At 36.7% G+C, this 25,716-nt stretch overlaps 1 protein-coding gene and 1 pseudogene across 1 annotated transcript in view; one reads left to right on the plus strand and one right to left on the minus strand.

The window, feature by feature from the left end:
- The window catches only part of LOC121033230 (40S ribosomal protein S3a-like), a 5,604-nt pseudogene extending 1,016 nt beyond the window's left edge, over positions 1 to 4,588 (plus strand).
- The window catches only part of TAF4B (TATA-box binding protein associated factor 4b), a 118,592-nt gene that overhangs the window by 43,041 nt on the left and 49,835 nt on the right, over positions 1 to 25,716 (minus strand). The window contains exons 8-11 of the mRNA XM_040478496.1: positions 21,750 to 21,919; positions 16,868 to 16,998; positions 11,649 to 11,774; positions 4,969 to 5,025 (exon numbers count right to left, since the gene is read on the minus strand). Coding sequence (XP_040334430.1) covers positions 4,969 to 5,025; positions 11,649 to 11,774; positions 16,868 to 16,998; positions 21,750 to 21,919 — 484 coding nt within the window. The remainder of the gene's footprint in view (positions 1 to 4,968; positions 5,026 to 11,648; positions 11,775 to 16,867; positions 16,999 to 21,749; positions 21,920 to 25,716) is intronic.

Consider the following 25,716-nt stretch of genomic DNA (forward strand, 5'->3'; position numbering starts at 1 on the left):
AAAAAAAAAAAAAAAAAAAAAATTCAGACATTTAATGGTGACAAATAAAAAATCTTACTTGTGATGTTTGGAAAAAAAGAAAAAAGGAAACTGGGTTAAGTTCAAGAAGTAAAGTAACTTCCCCAAAGTGAGATGTAGTCAATGGCAGGTTGAATCTAGAATTGAAGACTCTTGTCTTCTAGTTCAATGCTATTTCTCTTATAATACATACCTCTTCTACCAAAAGGGTAGAATGTCCCTCAGGCCACACAGATCCTATACTTCCAAATTAATCTATGTAACCTGATGAAGCTCTAAATAAAATACTATCTTTCCTATGTAAGGTACACCAATCAAGAGATACAACCAATATACATCTCTTGAGAAAATATCCATTTCTCAGCTCCCAGAAGAGAATTTACTGAATGGTAACTGAACAATGCCAGTTCAAGATGCCAACTCTTAGATTCTCAAACCACAGTATTTTGTTTGACCTTCTATGACCATTTAGTCAACGGGAAAATAAAAGTGGTGGATTTTAAAGGTCCTCTTCCTTCTCCTCCTAGACCAATGGTTCTAATTGTGATTTCCAGAGGAGCAGCAGCAATAGCGAATTACCTGGAAATCTGTTAGAAATGTAAACTCTCAAGCCTCGCCCAGACCTACTGCATCATCAACTAGGAAGGGGGCGGGGGGGGGGGGGGGCAGCAATCTGTATTTTAACAAACCCTCCAGATAATACTCATGTCCACCAAAGTTTGAGAACCTCTGTCCTAGACTATCAATGCTTTGAAATGTCTGCATCTGTTTCTCTATGTACACAAGCTTTTTACAACTTGTCATTTTACAAATGTCTTCTCCATACTAAATTAACTGGATTGCTAAAATAGATTCTTAATGACCAAAAAAAAATGTATATGTGTACACACACACACACACACACACACACACATATTTAAAATGACAAGTTTCATTTTGTCCTGTCCAGTGTTCCATGAGTTTTCACTCATGCAGACCCAGCATAAGTTTAAATACAAATTGCTATAATTTAACAGCCTTAACTATCACATTTCACAGACGCCGTATCTTTAAATTTTTCATCTAAGGGGCTTCCTGGGTGGCTCAATTGATTAAGTGTCGGACCCTTGGTTTTGACTCAGGCCATGATCTCAGTTTGTGGGATCTAGCCCCGTATCGGGCTCTGTGCTGACAGCACAGAGCCTGCTTGGGATTCTCTCCCTCTCTGTCCTTTTTCTGCTCAAGTGCAAGCACTTTCTTGCAATAAATAAACATAGAAAAAATTTAAAAAAAAAAAAATCTTTTGTCTTTTTCATACCAAAATAACAGTTTCTACTGGTTGCACTGTGAAGCTAAGTGCCAGCAGGTACAGGTCTTGCATTCCTTTTTCTTTCCTCTATTGTCTGGTAACAAATGAAAGTGTGAATGCTAGGAGTTGTTAAAAGGAAGTAAATGAATTCTTTGTCTCATTCTGCACAGATGTGCTGAATTCACATTTCCCAAAGGAGAAAAAGGATATATTCAAAAGGAAAGAAGGGTCACAGTATATATAACAAATGTTTAAGGAATCAGGATGTATGAACTCCAAGGTCGGGTGGCTTGCTCCTCAGAATTCTGGATGATGTGGTAAGAACGGAAAACATCGAAGGCTAGATGATAATCTAGGACACACAGCACGTATTTCAACAAGCCTACAACTGTATTAAACAAAGATGTACCTACCTGCTTGAAGTTAGAATTTGGCAATTAGTAATCCATCTAAAACTTTTCACAAATAGAGGGTAAAATGGAAGAATGTCAGTACTTCGATTTTAGGAAACATACGTAGGAAAAAATTTTTAAACCAGAATTTAAAAGTATTGATATTTAAAATATAAAGTTACAATACAGTGCTTACACTCTAAAATATTGTTGGTTTTTTCCTCAGGCAAAAATAGAAAAAGGGAGGAGGGGGGCAGGAAACAGACCCAAAGTTGAGACTAAGATGTCTGAATTACAAGGATATCCATAGACATTTTAGCCAGACAACAATAAGGTTTTCAAACAGACAGATAACCTGTCAGGTCAATAAGAACAGTATGCAGAAGGAGCCACTTCAATGGACTGAGACTAGATGGAGGCAAATCCCAAGGGCAGCCTATTTTTTTTAAGCTCCAAATAAGAATGTCAAAATTGGAAGTCGATGGGAAGGATGAAAAAAAAAATTATTAGACAAGTTTATAAAAACCTGCCTGATTTAACACAGTTTGTCCTTATACCCAGAATGCAAGAAAGGAATGAACAGACTCAAAAATGGTATTAATAGAGAAGAAAACACCCAGGAGAAATGATCAAGATCAAAACTCTATCCTTAACGGTTGAAACCACCATAGATTATAAAATTATGTATGAAGGGGATTCAAGTTATTTAATATTTACGTGAGAAACATTGCTGAAACATTTCTCAGGATCAACAAAGCCTACAACTTCTCTAAATAGTTATCTGGAGTTCTGCATTCATAAGGTATTCTCCTTAATCTACTTCCTATGACTAGATTGGTAGGTAGCTAGTTACCTGGAAAAAGAAAGCAAACAAATTTTAAATTGAGCAACTGAAAGGAATCCGTGCTAATTTTCACAGTTGAACAAAGAAAACTTCCCAGACAAACCAAATACCAAAAAATCACAAATGAAAGCTTTATAGTTTATACCAGTGTGATAACAATTAGCACATCCCAAGTGATAACCTTACAAATTACCACACAAGAGAACAGTTCAACTATATTAAGATAAGAGTCAATGCCTTTTGCAACGAAACACAATATGGTATCCCTGTGCGTTTGATTCTGAATTAGAGGCCCTTAGAATACTGAAGTTATTAAAAGCTCTAGGGGGCAAAGGAAATGTCACAAAAATGACAATATTGCAGTTTCATCAAACGTTTGCAACTAATACAAAGTGGCTCTGTTCTTGGAATGAGGCCAGTGTATTTGATTTTTTTTTTTTAATTGAAAGATTTAGGATAGTATGCAACTAGAAAACTTTCAAAATATTTTGGAAAGAAATTATACAGTCCTTTAAATCTTGCTAGGAAAAAAAATAAATGGAGGCGCAAAAAGAGGGGAAAAAACAGGTTTGCTACCACCTGCTCTCATAAGAGAGGTACTTTTTTTTTCTTTTTTTTTGCATATTTACTTTTACAATTTTCTTTGAAAAAGACTGTCCACCTATTCATCCCTCAGGGAACAATTAAACACAATATTAAAAGAAAAACCAACCAAACAAAACCATCCCATACAAACCTGAAGGAAAAATTAATCAATCCAGATGTTAATGAAGGTTTTTGAAAAAGGAAAAGATGGGATAAGATTTTTAAAGATAAAAGGGCAAGCTTTCTGATATGTGTTTTCCCAAAAGGGGGTGGAATCACAAGAAAGTAAGATAAGCATCTAATCGGTCCTTAATTGAAACAAAGAGGAATGCTGGTGTTTCAGAACAATAGGTTGTCCATTCCCAAATAACCTATGAAGCCAGGCTTGCTTAAAGAGGGTAATGGGTATAGTTCTCATACTAATTTTTTCAGATAGCATCTGATAAATTTTCTGCTGAACAGAAATGAGTATTAGAAGTGTTCTGTTGTTGAAATGTGTCTGACTTCAATCCTTTCTAATGTTCTCCCTTTCCAGTTCTCCTCATCTCAATCCAGAAGAAACCTCTCCATCCAGAGTTCATGCATTTTCCTTCTCTATTTTAGTGAAAACATACCACACTGATTGTAACAATCTTACTAGATTTCCATTTGTTTTGCCTCAGCTCCTACATTAATCCAAACAATAAGGGCCTTGAAAACATTCATAAATAACCTGCTGCTGCTGGCACCTAGGAGCCGAGTGCTGCAATGTTAAGCAACAACAAATTTCATAGTTCAAGAGGCACAGTTAAGGAAAAAGGTTGCTCAGGAAATCACTCTTATTTAGCACAAAGATCCTTAAAAATTGCATGAAATCAGTCAAGTAACTATAGAAACCAATTTCTTCAGCTCCATATCACACGTCTCACACCTCAATTGTCTTTATTATCGTCTGCTGTCAGATCCTTAATCAGAAATGTGAACAGGCTTGATGATTTATTCAGCAGGGAAAAGAATCTGTAGGTCAAGTGAAAAATTTCACACACACCCAAACACACACCACATCTTCAACCTTAGGTACTTTCATTTCCTTCTGTTCTCAGCAGCTCTGGGGGCAACTCCAGTGAGATCCAATATTAAGGCTCAATTAAAATAAGCTCCAATTAGTGGAGCTTTTTTCTCTGGGGCTAGAAAAGTCAGGAAATGGATATTGGGAAATGTAAAAAGTCAGCTACTGAGAGGAGGCTGCAGACATAAATGAACTTATTTGTTGATTTCTACAGTTGCTATGCAGAGGCCTCTGGGAGTAAAAGCTTAACCAGTCTAAGCTATAAACTAAAACCCCTGCAGCTAAACATGAACTGTGTGAAACAAGGGCTCCATTCCAGAACAGAAAACTGCTGGGCCCAGAAAATTAAAAGCCAGAGGCGTTTTCCATTTAAAACTAAATCCCAGTACCACCTCCCAGCCAAAGAATTATAAGCAGTATCAGATTTACAAAACGAACAATTACCCTGGAAAAATGTAGCCTATTGTACAGTCCCAGATGCTAAATCTCAGAAGTTTCTTTTTTTTTTTTTTCTTTTTTTAATCCCACATTATATTCCTCCAAGTACACCACTGTAGTTTACAAAGAGCCATTTCTAGACAGGCCTAAGCCTTGAAAATAAATTTTAAAAAGAGAGCACATAACTCATTGACCTCATTTGAAGTACTGCCCTTGCCTTGAGCAGTTCCTGTCCTTCCCCAAGGCTTCTGCAAATGGTATGCAACAGCAAAATAAACCCTGACCTAATTGCCAGGAGAGAGCTGCCAACCTTCCCTCCAACACAAAGACAAGCATGGTAACTTGAAAGTCCTACCTCTTTGGCTTTCTGCTTTAATCTCAGCTGTTCTGGATCTTCTTTATTGGAACGACTCTATCAAAGGAAAAGAAAATTTTAATAGAAATTACTAGCATCTAAACACCATAGTTGCCGTTAAATATTTAATAAATGACAATTTTCTCTTGTGATTGAAAACCTTAGCTCCGGGGGAAAATGCCTCAATCCAGTCTGGTGCACTCCCTCCGTTACGCCCCCTCCCTCCCATCATCTGGGCCGGCTGCTGCGGCTCTAGCCCCAAGGAAGCTTATACTGAAAATGATGCTAACGATGTCAGTCAGGTCCAGTTGAGGCATGACGCTGTTCTTGTTAGAACACTAAAAATTAAAAAACGGATGGTACAGATGAAGGAAAAGAATAGAAGGAAAATTGTTGGCTCAAATGAAGGAAAGCAATCAACACTGGCTAATCTTCAGGTGAAGCCATTTTGGAAAAACCTATGGTATTTCAAGGACTATTAAAACCAAGACTATTAAAATCAATGTATAAAACTGTTGAATCACTATACCGGATGCCTGATTAACTGGCATATAACTTAATATTAACACTGTATGCTAATTAATTGGAATTAAAATAAAAACTTAAAAATAAATCACATAAAATCAGGAACCTGATGGACTTTGAACCAAATCACTATCTCTTTAAAAGTAGAATTTTAAAAAATTAAGTAGGAAATACACCCCAGTGTTTTCATTAGAGTATCTTGTCATCTCTGGGTCCTCCACAGCACTTACTTGAATGCTGTGCACAATTAAATGCCCAATAAATGTTTATTAAATATTGCTTTCCATACTGATTCAGTTCAACATTCCAAAAATGAATAATCTTACAGGATTGCTGTAAGGAGAAAACTATCTTCTGTATGCAATACTATGATGAAACCAACAGTAGGGAACTTCATTTCTGAAACTATGAACATTTGTCCACTGAAAAATATGCTGCAGAGTATTCTTTTTTCTGTAACAAAGTTATCTAACTCCTTATAAATCTGAATATTTGTTCTATGAAATGGAACATCAGCTACCTAAAGGTAGCTAACAAAATAAAAGCTAAAGGTATTTTCTTATTTACTAAATTTACTGGATACATTTTCCTGATTTATTGGTATTTTTGTTAAGGAAAGAAAGAAACCGTTTAGATTTAAAAGTGCCTTGTAATTTTAAACACCTTAATTAAATACCTACATAAGACTCCACCGAAGCTAATAATTTTCTTCTTCATTTTGTCCCCTTTCTATTAAACTTTTTAAAAAATGATTATATATTTTTGAGAGACAGAGACAGTATATGAGCAGAAGGGCAGAGAGAGAGGGAGACACAGAATCTGAAGCAGGCTCCAGGCTCTGAGCTGTCAGCACAGAACCCATTGAGGGGCCCGAACCCATGCACTATGAGATCATGACCTGATCTGAAGTCAGACGCCCAACCGACTGAGCTACCCAGGCACCCCGTCCCCTATCTGTTAAAACAACTTCACTTCAGCCCAAACTAAGATAAAATCCTTATTATTCCACTTATATTAAGAGACAAGCAGTGAGTATATATGCACTTATATAAAAACGTGTGTATGTACATATATATGTGTATATATATTTGTGAGTATATAATTTTTGCCCCAGTATGAAATGGGTACATTTGAGTAGCAAGTCTTTGTCAGTCCAACAGTATTTAATGATTATTCATAGTATAAATTCTACTCTATGTGCCTATTTTGAGCCTGGAGATACAGAAATGAAATAACAAGATGAAGTCCTGCTTTCAAGAGACTTATATTTTAAGAAAATAATAAAACAATAAATTTTATAAAAATTAAATACAGTTATGATTTGTAAAGCATTTATGATGGGGAAAATAAAAAAACAATTACTGATAGTGATAAGTTATAGTAAAGAAAATAAAATTGGGGGCACCTGCACAGCTCAGTCAGGTGGGCATCCAACTCTTGATTTTGGCTCAGGTCACGATCCCAGGGTCATGGGGTCAAGTTCTGCATCAGGCTCTGTGATGAGCATGGAGCCTGCTTAACATTCTCTCTCTCCCCCACCTCCTCTACCCTGCCCTCTCTCTGAAATAAAAATAAAAATAAAATAAAATATGTAATAGAGGAAGGAGTATGTGTGGGAGGGTAGTACTTCTTTAGCTAGGAAGGGAGAAAAGACATCTGAAAGAAGTGATATTTGAGTAGAGATCTGAATGACAAGAAGGAGGCGGCCATGCAAAGATATGGGGGAAGAATATGCCAAGCAAAAGGCACAGTCATTGCAAAAGACTTAAAATGGAATAAGCTTGGTGAAAGAGGAGTGCCTGGGTGGCTCAGTCAGTTGAGCATCCGACTCTTGATTTTGTCTCAGGTCATGATCTCATGAACTCTATGTCAGGCTTAGAGCTGACAATGTGGAGCCTGCTTGAGATTCCCTCTCTCCCTCTCTCTGCCCCTCCCCTACTCACAAGCTCGTGCATTGTGTGCTCTCTTTCTCAAAATAAATAAACAAACTTTAAAAATTAAGTAAAGAAAGAAGGCCCAGGTAGCTAGAACATAGAGAAAAGTTGAAAGAGATGGATTGGAGACCACATAGGCCATGATAAGGAGTTGGGGTTTAATTCTAGTTATAAGAAAAAGCCACTATAGGGCTTGGAGCACAGGAGTGAGATGCCACTGATACAACACCTTAGATCACTCGGGCTGTGATGCAGTGGATGCAGAACCATAGGGACCCAAGATTGGAGGTACAGGCACACAGAACAATGGAAGAGACTACTCTAAAACAACCATTGTTTTATTTTTTTAGGTTTATTTATTTATTGAGAGAGACAGAGACCGAGGGAGTCGGGGAGGGGCAGAGAGAGACAGAGAGACAGAGAGACAGAGAGAGAGAGAGAGAGAGAGAGAGGGAAAGAATCCCAAGCAGGCTCTGTGCTGATCAGCACAGAGCCCGATGTGGGGCTCGAACTCACAAAACTGTGAGATCATGACCTGAGACAAAACCAAGAGTTGGACATTCAACCAAATGAGCCACCAAGGTGCCCCTAAAACAACCATTGTTTTAGAAAAAGAGAAGGGCAGCTTGGACTAGTGTCATAACAAAGAAGATGATGATAAATGATCAGGTTGAAATATATTTGAGGCAGATTTATTGATGAACTGGATATAGGGTGTGAAGTAAAGAGAATTAAGGATGATTTCCTAGGATTCTAGTCTAAGCAACTGGAAGGGTGAGAATTCCAACTTTCTGAGAGGATGAAGACCAGAGCAGATGTAGGACACAGGAACTCAACTTTCAGGTTTAGATGCCTAATTAGCTAAGATGCACACTTGCACCCTCAAAGAAGGTCAGCAAGACTGGAGCAAAACGAGTGAAGAAGGGAGGGATAGAATGAGCTCAGAGAGGGAGGTGGGTACCTTTTAAGATCTGGTAAGAAGTTTGGATTTTATTTTAAAGGCAAGAGGAAGTCACTGAGGTTTTCAAGTAATAGAGGCACACATGATTTGTTATGAAAACACTATTCTGACAAGAGTATGAAAAACGGATTGTAAAAGGAAAACAAGATCAGTTAGGAGACATTACAAAAGTCCAAGTGAAAGATGACTTAGACCAGAGAGGTGACACTGGTGATAAAGAGACGATGAAGACTACATCTGGGAAACAGAACAGGAAGTAAACTGGATGTAGGGAGAGGAAAAGGAGTTAAAGGTGACTCCTAAGTTTTCTGGTTTGAACATCAAGGAAAACAATTGTGTTGTTTACTAAGTTAGGAAAACCTATTAAAAGGTATTTTGAGTGGGGAGGAAAATCATAAAACCTGGGATACTCTAATATTTAGAAGTCTGGCAAAGGAAGAAAAACCAAGAGAGAATGAGACTATATTATATCCAATAATAACTAAACAAGTATTCAATAGTTTATGACTTTGTTTACAGCACAGTAATTGGAAATAAAATATGCATAAACCACCTCATCACATTGACTGTGTGCTTGCTTATAATACTTGACAGCTCAAGGAAGAGCATCTTCCTGCCCCAGCTGTCCTTCCTAGCTCAAGAGGGGTCAGCATGGGGACTGAGGCAGTGAGAAACAGCACAGTGATAAGGTTGTGGTGCACCACTTCCTTGTGAGGGTTGGGGACATGAAGTTATAGACCAGTGGCCAAGAATGCAGGGTGATGAAGGGCTGGGGAGACCGACCAAGGCATGGCCAGTGAGTATGGCTACTAATTACACAGGCAATGAAATGAAGGCAGGGGAAACAGTGGTAGCAGACAGAGAAGGCAGCCAGCATGGCTGTTTTGGAGATTAGTTACACGGACCAAGTAAGTAAATTGAGCACATAAGAAAATAAATTGAGGATAACAAGAGTCAAGTATCTGACTAAGGAGAAAGTATTTATAAACATGGAAAGGTTTAGGCTAGAAAAAGTCCTAAGATATTGGAGTCGGAGGTATCCATATAAATTATGGTTTTAGAACATATACACACAAATAGTTACAAATGTATGTTTGTGTATATATAGATACATGGGTACATACATATACACCATACGTATGTTTCCTAGATGTGTCCACTTGACAGGGCCTACATGTGATGACACCCCATTAGCAATGAGCACACTGTAAGCTCTACTCTTGGTTTCTGGACAACATCCTCAACTAAAAAGACACAAGACACTTTAGGGGAAATGGCTGATTCCAGGGCTGAGGAAGGACAAGCAAAAGCTGGGCCTGGAACATCTTGTGTCAGAAAGTAAGGACAAGCTCAGGGAATGATGGGAAACATGAGTAACAGAGAAAAGTGCCAGCTGGAAGGGTCTCCCACTCAGGAGGAATTTGAGCATCAAAATAATAATTAATAGTAATGGATTACAACCTGTTGAATCACACAGAAATCCAAGAGCCCATACGGATATCAATGAATGCATGCATGAATAAATGAATAAAAGAGAAAGGAAAGCTCTTCCACATAGAATGCTAATAAACGTAGAAGAGGATGAGAATTTAAAAATCACTATTTGTGTATTTATAAGTTGTGCCCATCATAGAAGTGACTGATTCAGGTAGACACCATCTATGGGTGCTAAAGTGGATACACAGAGGTTTGATGAGGAAGGGGATACTGATATAATCCTGGAATGTCTTCCTATGAAAAACTGATTAGAAAAGGGAAAGTGGCAAATTTAAAATGAAGAGAATTGACAGGCACCCACACAACTGGGTGATCAAGGTTGCCTTTTGATATAATCGGCTGGGAAGAATGTATATATTCCTGCCAAGAATTCATGACCTAAGACATGAGGAAATATCAGATGAACCCAGGAATTATTAGTCACCCTATAGATGGTAAGGCCTATACTCCTGAAACTTGTCAAAGACATGAGGGAGAAAGTCAGAAATCTAACTGAAGGAGTCTGAAAAAGAGAGGGCAACAAATAAAACACATATTGCTGAACGGAAGAATAAACCATGGAGGAAAAGGAGAATGAGCCGAGACAGCTGGTGAAATCTGAATGGGGTCTGTGGATTACATGGCAGTGTTATATTGTTCACAGCCTGATTTGGAGGGTTATACAGCAGAATGTCCTGGTTTCACAAATACATGCTAGAATGTTTAGCAGTGATGGGACATCATGGCTGAAGCCTGCTTTCAAAAGGTTCAGAGAAAGGCTAATTAGAGACGATAATTGCACTACTTGTAAATACTAAAAAACAAAACAAAACAAAAAAAACACCTCTGAATTCAAAGAAAGAACAACAAAGGAATGAAAGAGAATAATGATAGTGTGTGTGTGTGTGTGTGTGTGTGTGTGCGCAGAAAGGATAGAGATGGAGAAAATGCGGTAAAATGTTAAAAATGGGGGGCATCTGAGAAAAGGAGAGGAGGATTCTTTGTACAGTACAGCAACTTTCCTGGTATGAAATACTTCAAAATAAATTAATTTTTAAATAGGTGATTCGTATGTGATTAGGAACAAATACTCTGATATGGGAGACTGACAATAACACTAAAAATTAAAACTAAGGTGTTTAAAACAAAAAATAAGTCTAGTGCCCAACCTTTATGACTACATGCAAAGGCCCTAGGACTACAAGGAAATGTGAAGCAACAAAATGCAAACCATGGTAGAACCAGCTTTCAGGCCATCAGGCACTAACAGTTCAGGAAAATGTTTCAATAAAGAAGAAAGGAAATAAATGTAGTTATATATATTTATAAGATAAATACTTTTCTTCTTACCTGTTCTTTCATTCTCTAACCCATTTCTGCCCATGCTATCTTTTGCTCCATATAATCCTAATTAATCCTAATTTTACCCATAAATTTCCAAATTTTCCTCTCTCAGATTCAACTTGGCACATATCAAATTATATCCCTAAAAAGACCTTGAGCATTTTTAAAAAACATTTTTACTTAAGGGTAGTAGGTATGATCCTAGGCACACAGGAATTGAGAATGAGGAGATAAAAGATTATATCTCATTAAGCTAAATTAGCTGACAGTCGCTGTATGACACTATCCTGGCTGTGAGAGACTTTATTAGTAATCTCATTTCAAGAAATCCTTCAGAGAAATCTCAAAGCTTAATAAAAACAAGACAGGCAACCAACAATAAAGCCAATTCTGACCTCCTTGCCAGGCCATGTTCAATCATAAATCATGTAGGCTCTTACCTTGGCTACCCTAAGTAGCATTTCTCTTTCTTCTAAATCCTTTCTCTGCTTCTCCAATTGATCTAGCTTTTCAAGAAATTTGAGCTGTGATCTGGTATCACTAGACAGGATGTAATTTTCACTTGCCTGGAAAAAAAGAAAAAAAAAGATTCCTAATGATCCTTAGGCAACACATTCTACATGAGGTTTAATAAGTCAGCTAAAGACAATAATACCAACATACACAGGGAGCTAAATTTTCAAGACGTAATATTTGTATTTCTGATAATACAAACAACAACAAAAAAACCTTAGTCATCCTTGAAAGTTGAGAGGTTATTAAGCATTCAAATTTCAGAGCTTTCCTAGAAAGCCGCAAGGGGGAAGAAAAGAGAATTAAGCCAAGCAAATCCTAACATTAGGAAGTAGAAAGCAAGAAGTAGAAAGCATGTACCTATAATCTAAAATCTGTTTAGTTAAATTATTGTCCCATCTCTGCAGACCTATGTTTAATGAAATCTCAGGCCTGTCAAAGACAAAATCAAAACCAAACAAAAAAATCCCAAACAAAAAAACAATCACTTCACTAAAAAATACATCAAAGATGAAAGTTACCACCCCCATTTCCATTGCTGGATTGGTCTAACCTTGACAAGTGAGTACAACTTCAATCAAAATAGAACATAAGATGAAATGGCAAACATTTAATATCCTAAACCTTGTTTTGAGGACTCTTTTAAGCTATGAACTTGGACAGAAACTAAAGTCAAAGAAAGTAAGTAGATAATTTATAAATGAGAGCCATAACAGAGAAGTATAATTATTTGTCTTAATTTGCTCCATAAAATGATAAAATTTACACTGCTTTATTTATTTTGATATTCTAGAGTGTAAGACAGTGCTTTCCAATCTAAATATTTTTAAAATTTTCTTCATCTATCTTTCTAATACACCTAAGATGGGGATTGGCGGATGCAATCTTCCCAATCAGCATTTAAGATATCCTGCCATCTAGTCATCTCAGTAAATCAGACACCCAAAATATGGGACAGAGACTGTGGGAGACTGTATAACAGGAAAACTTAAAGTTTTTAAACATTTAGTCTAACAGTCAGTGCCTGGCTTGGAAATCATAGGTATAGCACCAAGCCCATCTTTGTTTTATCCCATGCTTATGGTTGATTCAATTAACTGGGACCAAGAGATTTCATATGCCCAAGATTCTTTCTAAATTAAATTTTTATTGTTGGTATTTAACTAGATCAAAAGAGTATTACCGTAGTATAACGAACAAGGATGTATTAGTGCTACTTATTTTAGTTCATGTTTAATACAAAATGAATTCTCAAATGCTTTTAAAGTTAAATAATACAAGATAGAATATGGAATACATTATAGGCCAACCATGAGGCATAAACATAATAACCAGTGGTTTCTTAAATACTTCATCTTTACCATTTTTGTGCTCAGATACTCTGGGGATAGTTTACTGACTTAATTTAATTTTAAAAGGACAACAAACACTAAATTAAAAAGAAACACAGACTTTCTAAAATTTAACCCAATCTCATCCCCATGCTAAGACCCCTTCTTCTTCTCCCAATTTAGATACAACTGCCTCTGGTTTAATGCATCCTTCCTTTATTCTTACAGATGCTAAGCAAATGAGTGTCTCCCCTATTCCTATTGATTCCCCAAACTTATTTAAACAACAGTAACCCCATCTTACCACGTTGCTTCCTGTCTACCACACAGGCCTAACCCAAGTCTTTATGTTAGGTTGAATAGGGTGGTTTAACAATGAAAATATAAGGACTCAGACCAAATGATAAAACCATTATTATTATCCCATCTAAAGGAAGCACAAAGCCCCTTTCAACTAGAAAACACTGAAGCTTCTCCATGACCACTGGCGTGCAGAAGACTATCTTCGGCTGGAAAACACCTGGCAGCAAGATCAAAAGCTCTGTGTCACATGTGTCACTTTCTACTTCTTTACTTAAATCTCAGTTTATGGACTATGATTAATTAGATAATTATATCTAAACATGTGAAAGATTACCAAAAGTAGATGGATGTCAAATGAAAAGAGATGGTGGGATTTTGCTTTTAATAAAAGTAAGCTTGTTTTTGTGAAATTCATAGGGTAAAAATTCCCACACTGTACAGATAAAAATAAATCCTATCAAGGATGAACTAAAATGTAAGGACAGAGCTAAATCTGTGACACAATGATTATTATAAGATCAAAGTCTAAAAAACAAATATAATTTTGAACTAGATCCAAATGTAACTAAATGATTATTACTTCTGTTTAAAGAAGGATGATAATGTAGTACAAATTCAGACAGTGGCATTAGTTGCACTAAGTAATGAGTGTGGGGAAAGGCAAGCAGGGGAAAATCAATTAGGTTATGGTTAAGGAAGTGTTAGCTTTAAGCTAAGTTACTGAGGTTCCAGGTGGGGTAGATATTATCCATTGTGCCTTGGGCAACAAAATCCTTAGAACATATGTTATTAATATACAACAGAAGAATTCTATCTGAAGACTGGAACACACAACAGTGACTTGGATGACAAAATAATAAACATTACATGGAAATATTCTATTCCATACTAAATTATACCATTATGTTTTATATAGAAAATGCCCACTATAAATAAAAGTGTACTCATATATCTCTGAAACAGTTCAGTGACTGAGGTGGGAATAGGGGATAATCCAGGCTGGAAAAAAATTTTGAAGACTTTTAAAAGTTACAGTAAAAAGCCAAAAAGAAAGACTATTTTCCCCACATCCCAGTATTAAAGGTAAACTGATATAGGTCAAATTAGATTATTACAAATTTAGGATGTTAATTGTAATACCCAAGGTAGCCATCAATAAAATATCTAAAAATACATACACAACAGGAAACGAGAAGGGTATCAAAATAGTACACAACAACAACAAAAAATCAAACCAAAGAGGTAGTAATAACAGATAAGGGATTTAAAAAAAGCTACAATGCATACAGAAAAATAGTCAAATATCATAAGTTCCTCCTTATGAGTAATCACTTTATTTATTTATTTTTTTATATATATATATATTTTTTCAACGTTTATTTATTTTGGGGACAGAGAGAGACAAAGCATGAACGGGGGAGGGGCAGAGAGAGAGGGAGACACAGAATCGGAAACAGGCTCCAGGCTCTGAGCCATCAGCCCAGAGCCCGACGCGGGGCTCGAACTCACGGACCGCGAGATCGTGACCTGGCTGAAGTCGGACGCTTAACCGACTGCGCCACCCAGGCGCCCCGAGTAATCACTTTAAATGTAAACGGATTATACTCCCCAATCAAAAGGTAGAGACTAACATTATCCAAACCAACAAGCTGCCTTACAAGAGATTCACTTTAGATGAAAGCATATGAACATACTGAAAGCGAAAGATGGAAAAAAGATTTCATGCAAATAATAACCAAAGAAAGCAGGTGTGGCTATACTGATACCAGGTAAGATAAACTTTTAAGTCAACAATTGTTAAAAGACATAAACAAGGACATGATATGTTGACAAAAGAGTCAATTCATCAAGAAGATATACATACCAGACAACAGAGTCCCTAAATTTATGAAGCAAATGACAGAACTAAAAACAGAATTAGGGGTCTACAATAACAACTGAAGTCTTCAATACCTCCCTTTCAATAATGGGTAGAATTCCTAGACAAAGATCAATAAGGAAATAGAGGACTTAACATTATAAACCAACTAGATCTACCAGACATTTATGAATACTCCCCCCAAAAACAGAATACGCATTCTGCTCAAGTGTGCGTCGAATATTCTCTACAGATCCTACGTTAGGCCACACAATAAGCCTAAATAAATTTTAAATGATTGACTCACACAATCTCCTCTGCCCATACGGAATGAAGCTAGAAATCAACAAAAAACAGAAATTAAAAATTTCACAAATATGTGGCAACTCAACAGCATACTCTCAAACAACCATCTGATCAAAGAAATCTCAAAGGAAATCAGAAAATACTTAGAGATAAATGAAAACAAAAACACAGTGTTCCAACATTGGAACATTACACTTACAGAATGCAGTGAAAGCAGTGCTCAGAGGGAAATTTATAGCAGTAAATGCCTACATTAAAAAAAGGAAGATCTCAAACCAATAACCTATTTTATATTTTAAGGAAATAAAATTAAAAAATGAAAGTGGGATCATTACTGCTGACCTTACAGAAGTAAAAAGGATTATAAGAGAACACTATAAAAAACTATATGCTAACAAATTAGGCCCAAGAAGAAATGGACAAATTCTAAAAACACACAAAAATAGTGAAAGTGTTCTTTTTCCCCACAGCTTTTTCTCCTCGTGATCACATATTTTTAAGTCAGTCCAGCAAATTCTCACAAAGATTTATACAACTATAAATAGTTCTTCCAAAGTTCTAAATAAAGCAGAAAGGAGAGAAAATAGAATGATTCCTCCAGGGAACTTACCAGTGATGTGGTAACTGATATTTCCCTGAGCTCCTTTTAACCCATGGCAAAGACATTGTGACAATGACCATTCTCACAAACTCAAGACCTCATAAGGTAACCCACATGCTGCACAAAATCTAGCCAACATTTCTTGATATAGGAGGAAAAGGTTATCTTTTTCTTTTTCATCCGTCACCACCCAATAAATTTGCTCTCCACCAAAACCATAATGCAAATAAATCAAGTGCTTTCATCTTCATGATGGCAAGTGATTTGGTTCATACCACAAGGGACAAGACAGGCTATCCTTGCATTTAATTTGTTTAAAAAGCAGCCAATAATGATAATGAGCGGCACCAGCAATAGCACTCAATGCAATTATTTAACTTATTAAAAAGGAACAACAATGCTAGCAGATTACAGATTACTGAAGAGAACACAGCTATCCAATATTCCATTCTAACACATTCTCCCTCCTAGTCAAAAGCTGTAGAAGTCTGAGGCAGAACAGATGCATATCTCAATCTACACTGACACAAAAGCTTTGGACACAATTTTAAACTCTATTTTATTTGTCATGTAAGCATATCTAAATCAGGCAAATTAGGAATGAAACTTTGTCTACCAGTATGAACTACATCTTGACCATTTCCTTTATAAAAATATACTTAGAATATGAATCCACACCAAAAAACTATCTTTAACACAACAAAGAGGAAAGAGGAGAGTCTGTATTTCTTTAACGATTTCCTTTACCTTGTATGTTGTCATTCGATGCTGAGCAATTGTAGTCAGTTTTTCTAGAAGGCCTCGTAATCGCTCCTGTGTTGCATGGGAGATCAAGTTCACAGCATCAGAGTTAAGTTCTGTAATGTCATGCTTTTTACCTGTGGAAGCAGAGAAAATCCATTACGTGTTTTAGTAGTGGCTGATAATTGAAATAATTAGCACAGCAGGTATTCTGTTCCCCCTGGAAGTCATACCCATTATGAATAAAGGTTTGGAGATTATGATTTTCCTGGTAAAGTCACAACTTCAAAGATCTTAGACATTACATTAATAAAACCTAGCCTGAAGCCTCAGAAAATATAGACATTGTTTCACTTAGCCTCTAGAATCATTCTCCTTGCAAGGTCATTTATAGGACAAAGTTAATAAGAACACAAATCAAGTCTAGTGTTCAGGGAGGAAAATGGTAACTGCAGAAATTAGTGCCGTATTCTGTTAATTTCAGTAATTAAAAAAATAGAAAATTACATTTTGCCCTGTTTGACACTGTTAACAATTTACGACATTTATTTCAATGAATTCAGATTGTGGGTCTCTGTTACTGCCTTGTCTACAAGACATACCTACATTCCTTTTGTCCGTTACCAAACATGCTTATTTTGCTTTAACTCATGTTCTGATAAACTGGCCTGGTAATTAATTTATAAGTTGAAATAGATTCAAAACCTCATCATTTCACTCCTCCATTTGAATAATTTCTCTCTCACTATATCTCATTCCATAAATAAACCAAACTTCTATTCTTCTTTCTGCTAACTAGGAAGAAAGATTCAAGAAAACAACTTGGACCACATACCCAAAGGCAGAAGGCTCATTTATAAATCAATCTTATCAGGTTTTGAGTAATAATTCCTCAGCTCAGTGAACCACCTGTATCAACAGAGACCTAATTCTAAAGATATAGCCAATTAAGTTGGCTAATTTAAATGAGTTTTTAATAGTACTATTGTGTTTATTTTTAACAAACATAAGAGTTTGCTCTTGCACTCTCATCTGAAACATACTCTTAAATACTCCCAGTGTGAATGAGTACAGCAAAATAGCAAAGATAGGCTTTAATTAAAAGCCAACAAATCGTATATTCATTCTTTAACACTATTTCATAATAAATGTTAAACTTAAACTTCAAAGTATAGGCTATAGGATGTGAGGGCGACCTGGCTGTGACATCTGATCACCAGGGTGGATGTGGCTGATCTGGCTGCCAAGGTGCAGTCCCTTTCCTCTCTCAGTGTTCCTTGTGCATCCCTCCCAAAGCTACATGTTCCTTGAACTGACAGAACTGGATAGAGGAGGGCCATTCTTTGGTCAGGGGTATGTGAGTAGCTGCATTCCCTTACTAGAACCTCCAAAAAAGCGCTCAAGGTCCAAAATGCAGGCTATAGCAAAGCAGACAGGAAGAAGATATAAAACTATTTAGCCTCTCCTAAGCCAAACCTTCAAAATGTGGTTCGTTGCTATCTAGCAAAACTGAATTCATCGCCAATTTTAGATTCAAGCAGGGAAAAAACACTACAAAGCCAAAGCTACTCTACTAAAACTGTCAGCATACATAAATAGCAGAGGTCTTCTACATAAAGGACACAACTTCAAAATCATCCAATGATTAAAGTTACAACTAAACATAGGTAGATGGGTGATGACATGTCAGTTTATGACTAAGGGAAAGAAAATGAACACATAGAAATATGTAGTGTTTTGGAGGGAAACTTCAAAAATAATTTTATATGTATTTATAAAATCGTTTATCCTATGTAAAAAAAAAATTCATGTTTTAGAGTATTAGAAATAAACAAGTGAGGGGATTTGCAGACAATTCCAGGGTTTAACGAACACTCAAATGTTCTAATATCTTTACTCCACTGATAATAAAACATGACAAAGTTACCAAGTTACAACACCTGGGTGGCTCAGTTGGTTGAGCGTCCAACTCTTGATTTCAGCTCAGATCACGATCCCAGAGTTGTGGGACCAAGCCCTGTGTCAGACTCTGCACTGAGCATGTGGAGCCTTGCTTAAGATTCCCTCTCTTCCTCCCTCCCTCCCTCTCTCTCTTCCCCTCAACCCCTCTCCCCCACTTGTGCTCACTCTCTAAAATTTAAAAAAAAAAAAAAACTCCCACTTTTAAATATAACACTCTCTTTAAATCAACATAATTGATTTAAAAAATCTAGCTGGTACTTGAAAGCTTGTTATGTGATTTTATAGAATGTCTGTAATTTAATTTAGGTAATTAACAAAAAAAGGAAAAACATTGGCATGTTTACTATCCTAACATTTAAGTAGAAAAACCTTCCAAAAAAAATTCTCTGGAACTTTGGACTATTAAGGAATAGTCCTGGTTCTGATCTGTTCTGTAAAGATGGAATTTTACTATAAATGGAAAACATTCCTAGAAATACATAATTCCACTCACTCTATAGTTTTATTGTTTTTTTAAAAGCTTAGGTAATTCAGAAGTAAGAAGTTTTGCAATTTTCTATCCTAGTAAGTGACACATTTGTGATTATTAAGGACTGAAAATACAAATAGCTGTTCCCAGAATTCTTCTTGAAAACAGAGGCTGGCAAATTAAATTTGATCTCTTTTTGTATATGAAGTTCGATAGGGATACAGTCTTGCCTATTTGTTTACATATTCTCTAAGGCTGCTCTTGCAATGTAATAGCAGAGTTGAGCAGCCGTGATACAAACCACATGGCCCACAAAGTGGCAAATATTTACTATCTGACCCTTTGTAGAGAAAAATTGCCCATCCCTGTCCTAAATGATCAAACTGTTCTTGCAATGCCAAAGACTTTCCTATCATATAATCAAAGTTTAAGTCAAATTAAAAACAAAATTTGTTAGGGGGTGGGGTGGGAACGAATAAAACTAAGTATCTACTTCTACTCTACCAAAGCTCTAGATAATTACATAGTTACATGGAGTCAATACCAGTAAGTTTCCTAAGCCATCACAGGACGGTAAAATGCGTCTTCCAAAATTAAGGAACTGGCTCCTATACCGTACACAACACTTAGGCAAAGAAGAAATTGAAACGGTAAGAAAGGAAAACGCGCCATCTGGGTGGCTCAGTCAGCTGAGTGTCGGACTCTTGATTTCAACTCAGGTCACTATCCCAGGGACATGGGATTAAGCCCTGCATAGGTCTCTGAGCTTCACACTGAGCACTGAGCTTGGAGTACACTTAAGATTTTCTTTCTCTCTCTCTTTCTGAATCTTGCCCCCTTCCCACCTGTCTCATGCTCTGTCTCTAAAGTTAAAAAATAAATAAAAATAAAAATAAAAATAAAGGAAAGGGAAGAAAGAAGGAAAAGGAGAAGGAGAGGGCACGGAGAAAAGTCAAACAAAATGCAAGCAAACACCAAACATTTTAACAAGAGCTCTTCTGAATTCCTATACTTTTGGACTGCTTATAAATTCTAGTTTTTCATAATAAAAGAAAGATAACATACCCAAGTTACATTAGAGATTTAAAAAAAAAGGTGCAGGAGCTCAAACATTTATTATTTTGCAAAACAGATTTAAAATATGTAATAGTAATGTACTTTGTAGTCTTTAAAAATACCATGGTGGCTCAGTTGGTTGAGCATCTTTTGATTTCAGCTCAGGTCATGATCCCAGGGTCATGGGATGCAGTCCCACACTGGGCTCCGTGCTGAGCATGGAGCCTGGTTAAGATTCTCTCCCTCTCTCTTTCCTACTCGTTCTGTCTCCCTCAAAAAAAAAAAAAAAAAAAAAAAATACCATGGGTATAATCAGAAACCTTCAGATTTTTGTGTTAGGCCTTCAATATAAAATATAAAGATTCTTGGGGTGCCTTAGTGGCTCAGTCTGTTAAGCATCCAACTTCAGCTGGGGTCATGGTCCTGCGGTTCATGGGATGGAGCCCCACCCACATCAGGCTGTCTGCTGTCAACACAGAGCCAGCTTTGGATCCTCTGCCTCTCTCTCTCTCTCTCTCTTTCTCTCTCAAGTATAAACATTTAATAATTATAATAATAATAAAAATAATAATAATAAAGATTCTTACTAAAGTATACTCAAAAGTCACTAGTATTGACCTCCCAAATTTGATATGGGAGAAGGGACTCCAAAAAGTCCCAGGGTTAGGACACAAGAAATGAGATAACTCACAGGCAATATTCTCTCTCCAAACTGTCTCATTTCTCAGTCAATATGGGGAGAGTGCAGTCTCTCACATTACTGCAAGTTTGGTATGAAAGAACAACAAAAAAGCTGTGTGGCTCCACAACAAAACTGGTACATTTTTTCCATTTCCTTCTACACACTGCAGCCATCTAATAGCTACTTTTGGACCCAGAAAGACACCTAGTATTTTAATTTAGTTCTTTTAGGGCAACAAGTTTAATTTCAGGGTTGAGATTTAAAAAAAAAAAAAAAGGGGGGGACTTACTCTCAACTTCTGTATTTCTGTTCCACAATATTTGGCAGTTTCTGTATTTCATAAACATGAACTTGTAATGTATGCATGCACATGTATACATATGTACTTAAGTCCAAGCAAGAAAGGAACAGGACAGAAAAAAAATTGTATGTCATGTGTACAAATTCACATAAAAATACACACATCTTTTTCTAAGAAATATAAATAAAATATTAACTTCTATTATCTAAACCCAAAACAGTAGGTTATGATTTAAGTTACATTAGTAGTTCTTAAAATGAAACGCCTCTTTCTAGAACACCCATGAAATCCTGATTCTTTCCACAGCCTTATTTAAGCCTTAGAGTTCCAGGAACACCAACCCAGGCTGTCTCTTTTGATAATACTTTCCCTGGAACAGACAGTACTCTCAGGTCAACAATCATAAATCTGCACTTACCAATGTCTAAAATTCTCTTTTGTAGAGCTCCAATGAAAAGAAATGGTTCATCTTTACATGACTGAACAAGTGTGCCAACCAAGTCAGAGTTTGTTGCTAAGATGCAAGCATTTTCTTCACTGAGGTTGACCCCTGCCATGGAAGCCACATCATTGATGTCATCTTCATCTCTAAGAGGAAAAAAAGATAGCTTTTTGGTGGTGGTGGTGGTTGGTGATCTGTACATGAATGATTTAAGAGAGCAAAGAATTACAGATCTTTCCTTATAACTACAGACATTAATTTCTCAATTCATCCAAGCAAGAGAACTGAACAATAGCTATCTTTCCCTGGAAGCTTTTAAAATTAATTGATATGTCTAACCATTAGTGTATATTTAATCAGAAAGATGAATCAGAAGCAACTGTGTCTCCTAGTGTCCATCTCTCTGTCTTTCAGTTTAGTCAATGAGGGACTTGGGAGTTAAACTAAGTTATCCACAAATACCCTGAAATGAAGAGACAAAGAAATGAAAACAGACTTCTTTGTTTTCATCCAAGATGATTAAATGCCCTCTGATTTCCCCAGTGTACTCTACTGTTCCACCGAGGAGCAGGAGAAATCCCCTGGTCCTCAAAGGTGCGTACCCATATAAAGACCCTTGAAAAGAAGCTTTCTTGACTAACTATTCTGAAACCAAATGGTTAAAACTAGTTATGATTTTCTGCCTGAGACTTTTGGTGTGCTCCATCTGTACCAACTGAATTCATTAAACCACATCCTCGAGCAAATGGCTGCAAAGGTCTACATACAAGATATAAAATTATACACACACACACATACTAACATGACATATATATAAAACACAAAATATGTTTGAGCTCCTTGCATCGCACCAGCAAAATTAAATAGTTGTTTTTATCTAATAGGATTGCTACATGGCTACAGTGCTAAGATGAGCGTATCTGTTTAAGGGTAGAGAAGAGAGAAAAGAAATACAAAAATTCCCTCACAGCATCCTTATCACCGTATGTAATAACAAGCAGGTTACCGATCATAACTCACCTATCAACGCATAACATAATTTACACAAACATGATTATATAAAAAAGATGTTGCTTCTCTTTATTGCATGGGCCAAATGGTATATCATGTGGTCTCACGTCAATAGATTTAAATTATGAAACTCCCTGTGGTAATGCATTTGTGCATGGGAAAGGGAAATAAATTATAATTGTCAAGTACTCAAGAAATGAAGGCCTCTGGTGTTCCACTTTAAAAAGCAGCGTTTAGGGGTGAGGGGGAAAGAGACGATGCTCAAACATATATGAGAGATTAAAAAAAAAAACAAAAACAAATAAATAAAAGAAAGCTAGAAACGGCAGTTGAAAGTGAGAGATAGAACAATAGTCTCATAATCTGAACAGATTTAAAACCCTAACATTCAGAGGTGAGTCTTTACAAAGGGAAAAATAAAACATGCAATACAAAGAAACTATACAAAAATGCTTGCAGTCCACCTTATCAAATGTCACAGAGGTACTGTCAGAAGTATGAATGCCAAAAATGGTTCTAAGAATTATTTTGCCACCTACATAGTGTTTCCAGAAACATCTAAACATGTAAACATCTTAAGTGTAAGAATGGCACACACCATAAACCCAAAGATGGACCAAGATCCAAATAAAAAAATAAAAGGTCTGAGTGAAAAATATTTCTAAAAACCCCAGGTCTCAAGAGGCACCTGGCTGGCTCAGTCAGTAGAGCATGTGGTTCTTGATCTTGGGGTTGTGAGTTTGAGCCTCACGTTGAGGGTAAAGATTACCTTAAAGTGCAAAAAACAAACAAAAAACCCGATATATCAAGGGAATGAAAAGACAAGCTAAACAAACTGGGAGAAAATATTTGTAAAAGGCATCAGATAAAGGACTGTTATCCAAAATACACAAAGAACTCCTAAAACTCAGCAATAATAAAACAAACCAATTAAAAAATGGGCCAAAGACCTAACAGATGCCTCACCAAAGATGTACGGATAGCAAAGAAGCATATGAAAAGATGCTCCACATCCTTTCACCAGAGAAATATACATTAAAATGAGATAACACTAAACATCTGTTTGAAAAGGCAAAATCCTAAACACTGACATCAAATGCTGGTGAGGATGTGGAGCAACAGGAACTCGCATTCACTGCTGGTGGGAATGCCAAATGGTAGTCACCCTGGAAGACAATTTGGCAGTGTATTACAGAACTAAACATACTTTTACTGTACAATCCAACAACCACACTTCTATTTACCCAAAGGAGTTGGAAACTTATGTCCACACAAAAACTTGTACACAGATGTTTAGAGCAGCTTCAAAGATAACAGATAAAACTTGGAAATAATCATGATGTCCTTCAGTAACTAAATGTATAAATAAATTGTGGCATATCCAGACAATGGAGTTTTAAGTGCTAAAAAAAAAAAAAAAAAAAAATTGAGATGTCACACCATGAAAAGACATACAGGGAAACTTAAATGCATATTACTAAGTGAAAAAAGTCAATCTGAAAAGGCTACATAATGTATGATACCAACCATATGACATTCTGGAAAAGGCAAACTAAAAAGACCGGCAGTTGCCAGAGATTTAGCGAGGAGAGAGATGAATAGCCAGAACACAGAATTTTTAGGGCAGTGAAAGTACTCTGTATGATACTATAATGTTGGATACACATCATTATACATTTGTTAAAACCCATAGGATGTACTACACCAACAGCAAACTGTAATGTAAATTTTGGACTTTGAGGGATACTGATGGCCAATGCAGGTTTGTCAACTGTGACAAATGATCACTATGGTCGGAGATGTTGATAATGAGGGAGGCGATGCATGTGTGGGATTAGGGGAATTCTCTGTATCTTCCGAACAATTTTGCTGTGAACCTAAACCTGCTTTAATAAACAATATCTATTTTTTTTTAAAAAGGCCAACTACACATTAATGAAGAGCTAGTTCACTCTAAAATTGAAACCCAACCAGTTATTTACCATCTCTAGGACTCAAATTTCCTTTAAAAATGAGTAACTTAGGGGTGCCTGGGTGGCTCAGTTGGTTGAGTATCCGACTTCAGCTCAGGTCATCATCTCACAGCTTGTGGGTTCAAGCCCCTTGTCAGGCTCTGTGCTGATGGCTCAGAACCTGGAGCCTGCTTTGGATTCTGTGTCTCCCTCTCTCTCTGCCCCTCCCCAGCTCATGCTCTGTCTCTGCCTCTCTCAAAAATAAATAAAAATTAAAAAATAAAAATTAATAAAAAAAAATTTTTTTAAATGAGTAACTTAGATTAGGTGTTTTCAAAGGTCCCTCTCAGCCACTTAAAAGAATGAGGCAGTCCTCTTTGACCTGATACAGAGCAACTGCCAAGGAGTACTATGGAGCAGGAAAAAAAAAAAAAAGAGGTAGAGAAGAAACTGTCCCTTGGGAAACAGACAGACACGCAGACACACACACATACACACACACATACACATATGGGTATAACCTCACATATCTCTGGAAAGATAAATGAGAAATTCTCTGGAGAGGAAAACAGGGAAGTAGGGATAGGAAAGACTTACTTTATACCACAGTATACTCTTTTCTACCTTTTGAATGCTGTACTATGTACATGAATTACCCAATAAAAATTATTAGTGATATTTAAAAAATAGTAAATAAACATGTAGGAAAAGAAACCTGGAAATAGAAAACATGAAGTTTAGACATATAACATCAATCTTCCCTTAAAAAGAAAATCAGAATTGCTTAAGGTAGGGGGGCCTGGGTGGCTCAGTCTGTTAAGCATCCAACTTCGGCTCAAGTCATGATCTCACAGTTCCTGAGTTCAAGCCCCACGTCGGGCTCTGTGCTAACAGCTCAGAGTCTGGAGCCTGCTTCGGATTCTGTGTCTCCCTCTCTCCCTCTCTGCACCACCCCCCCCCCCACACCATTCACACTGTCT

This window comes from Herpailurus yagouaroundi, unplaced genomic scaffold (genome assembly GCF_014898765.1).
Source record: "Herpailurus yagouaroundi ecotype Mexico unplaced genomic scaffold, PumYag 142, whole genome shotgun sequence".
Lineage (NCBI taxonomy): Eukaryota > Metazoa > Chordata > Mammalia > Carnivora > Felidae > Herpailurus > Herpailurus yagouaroundi.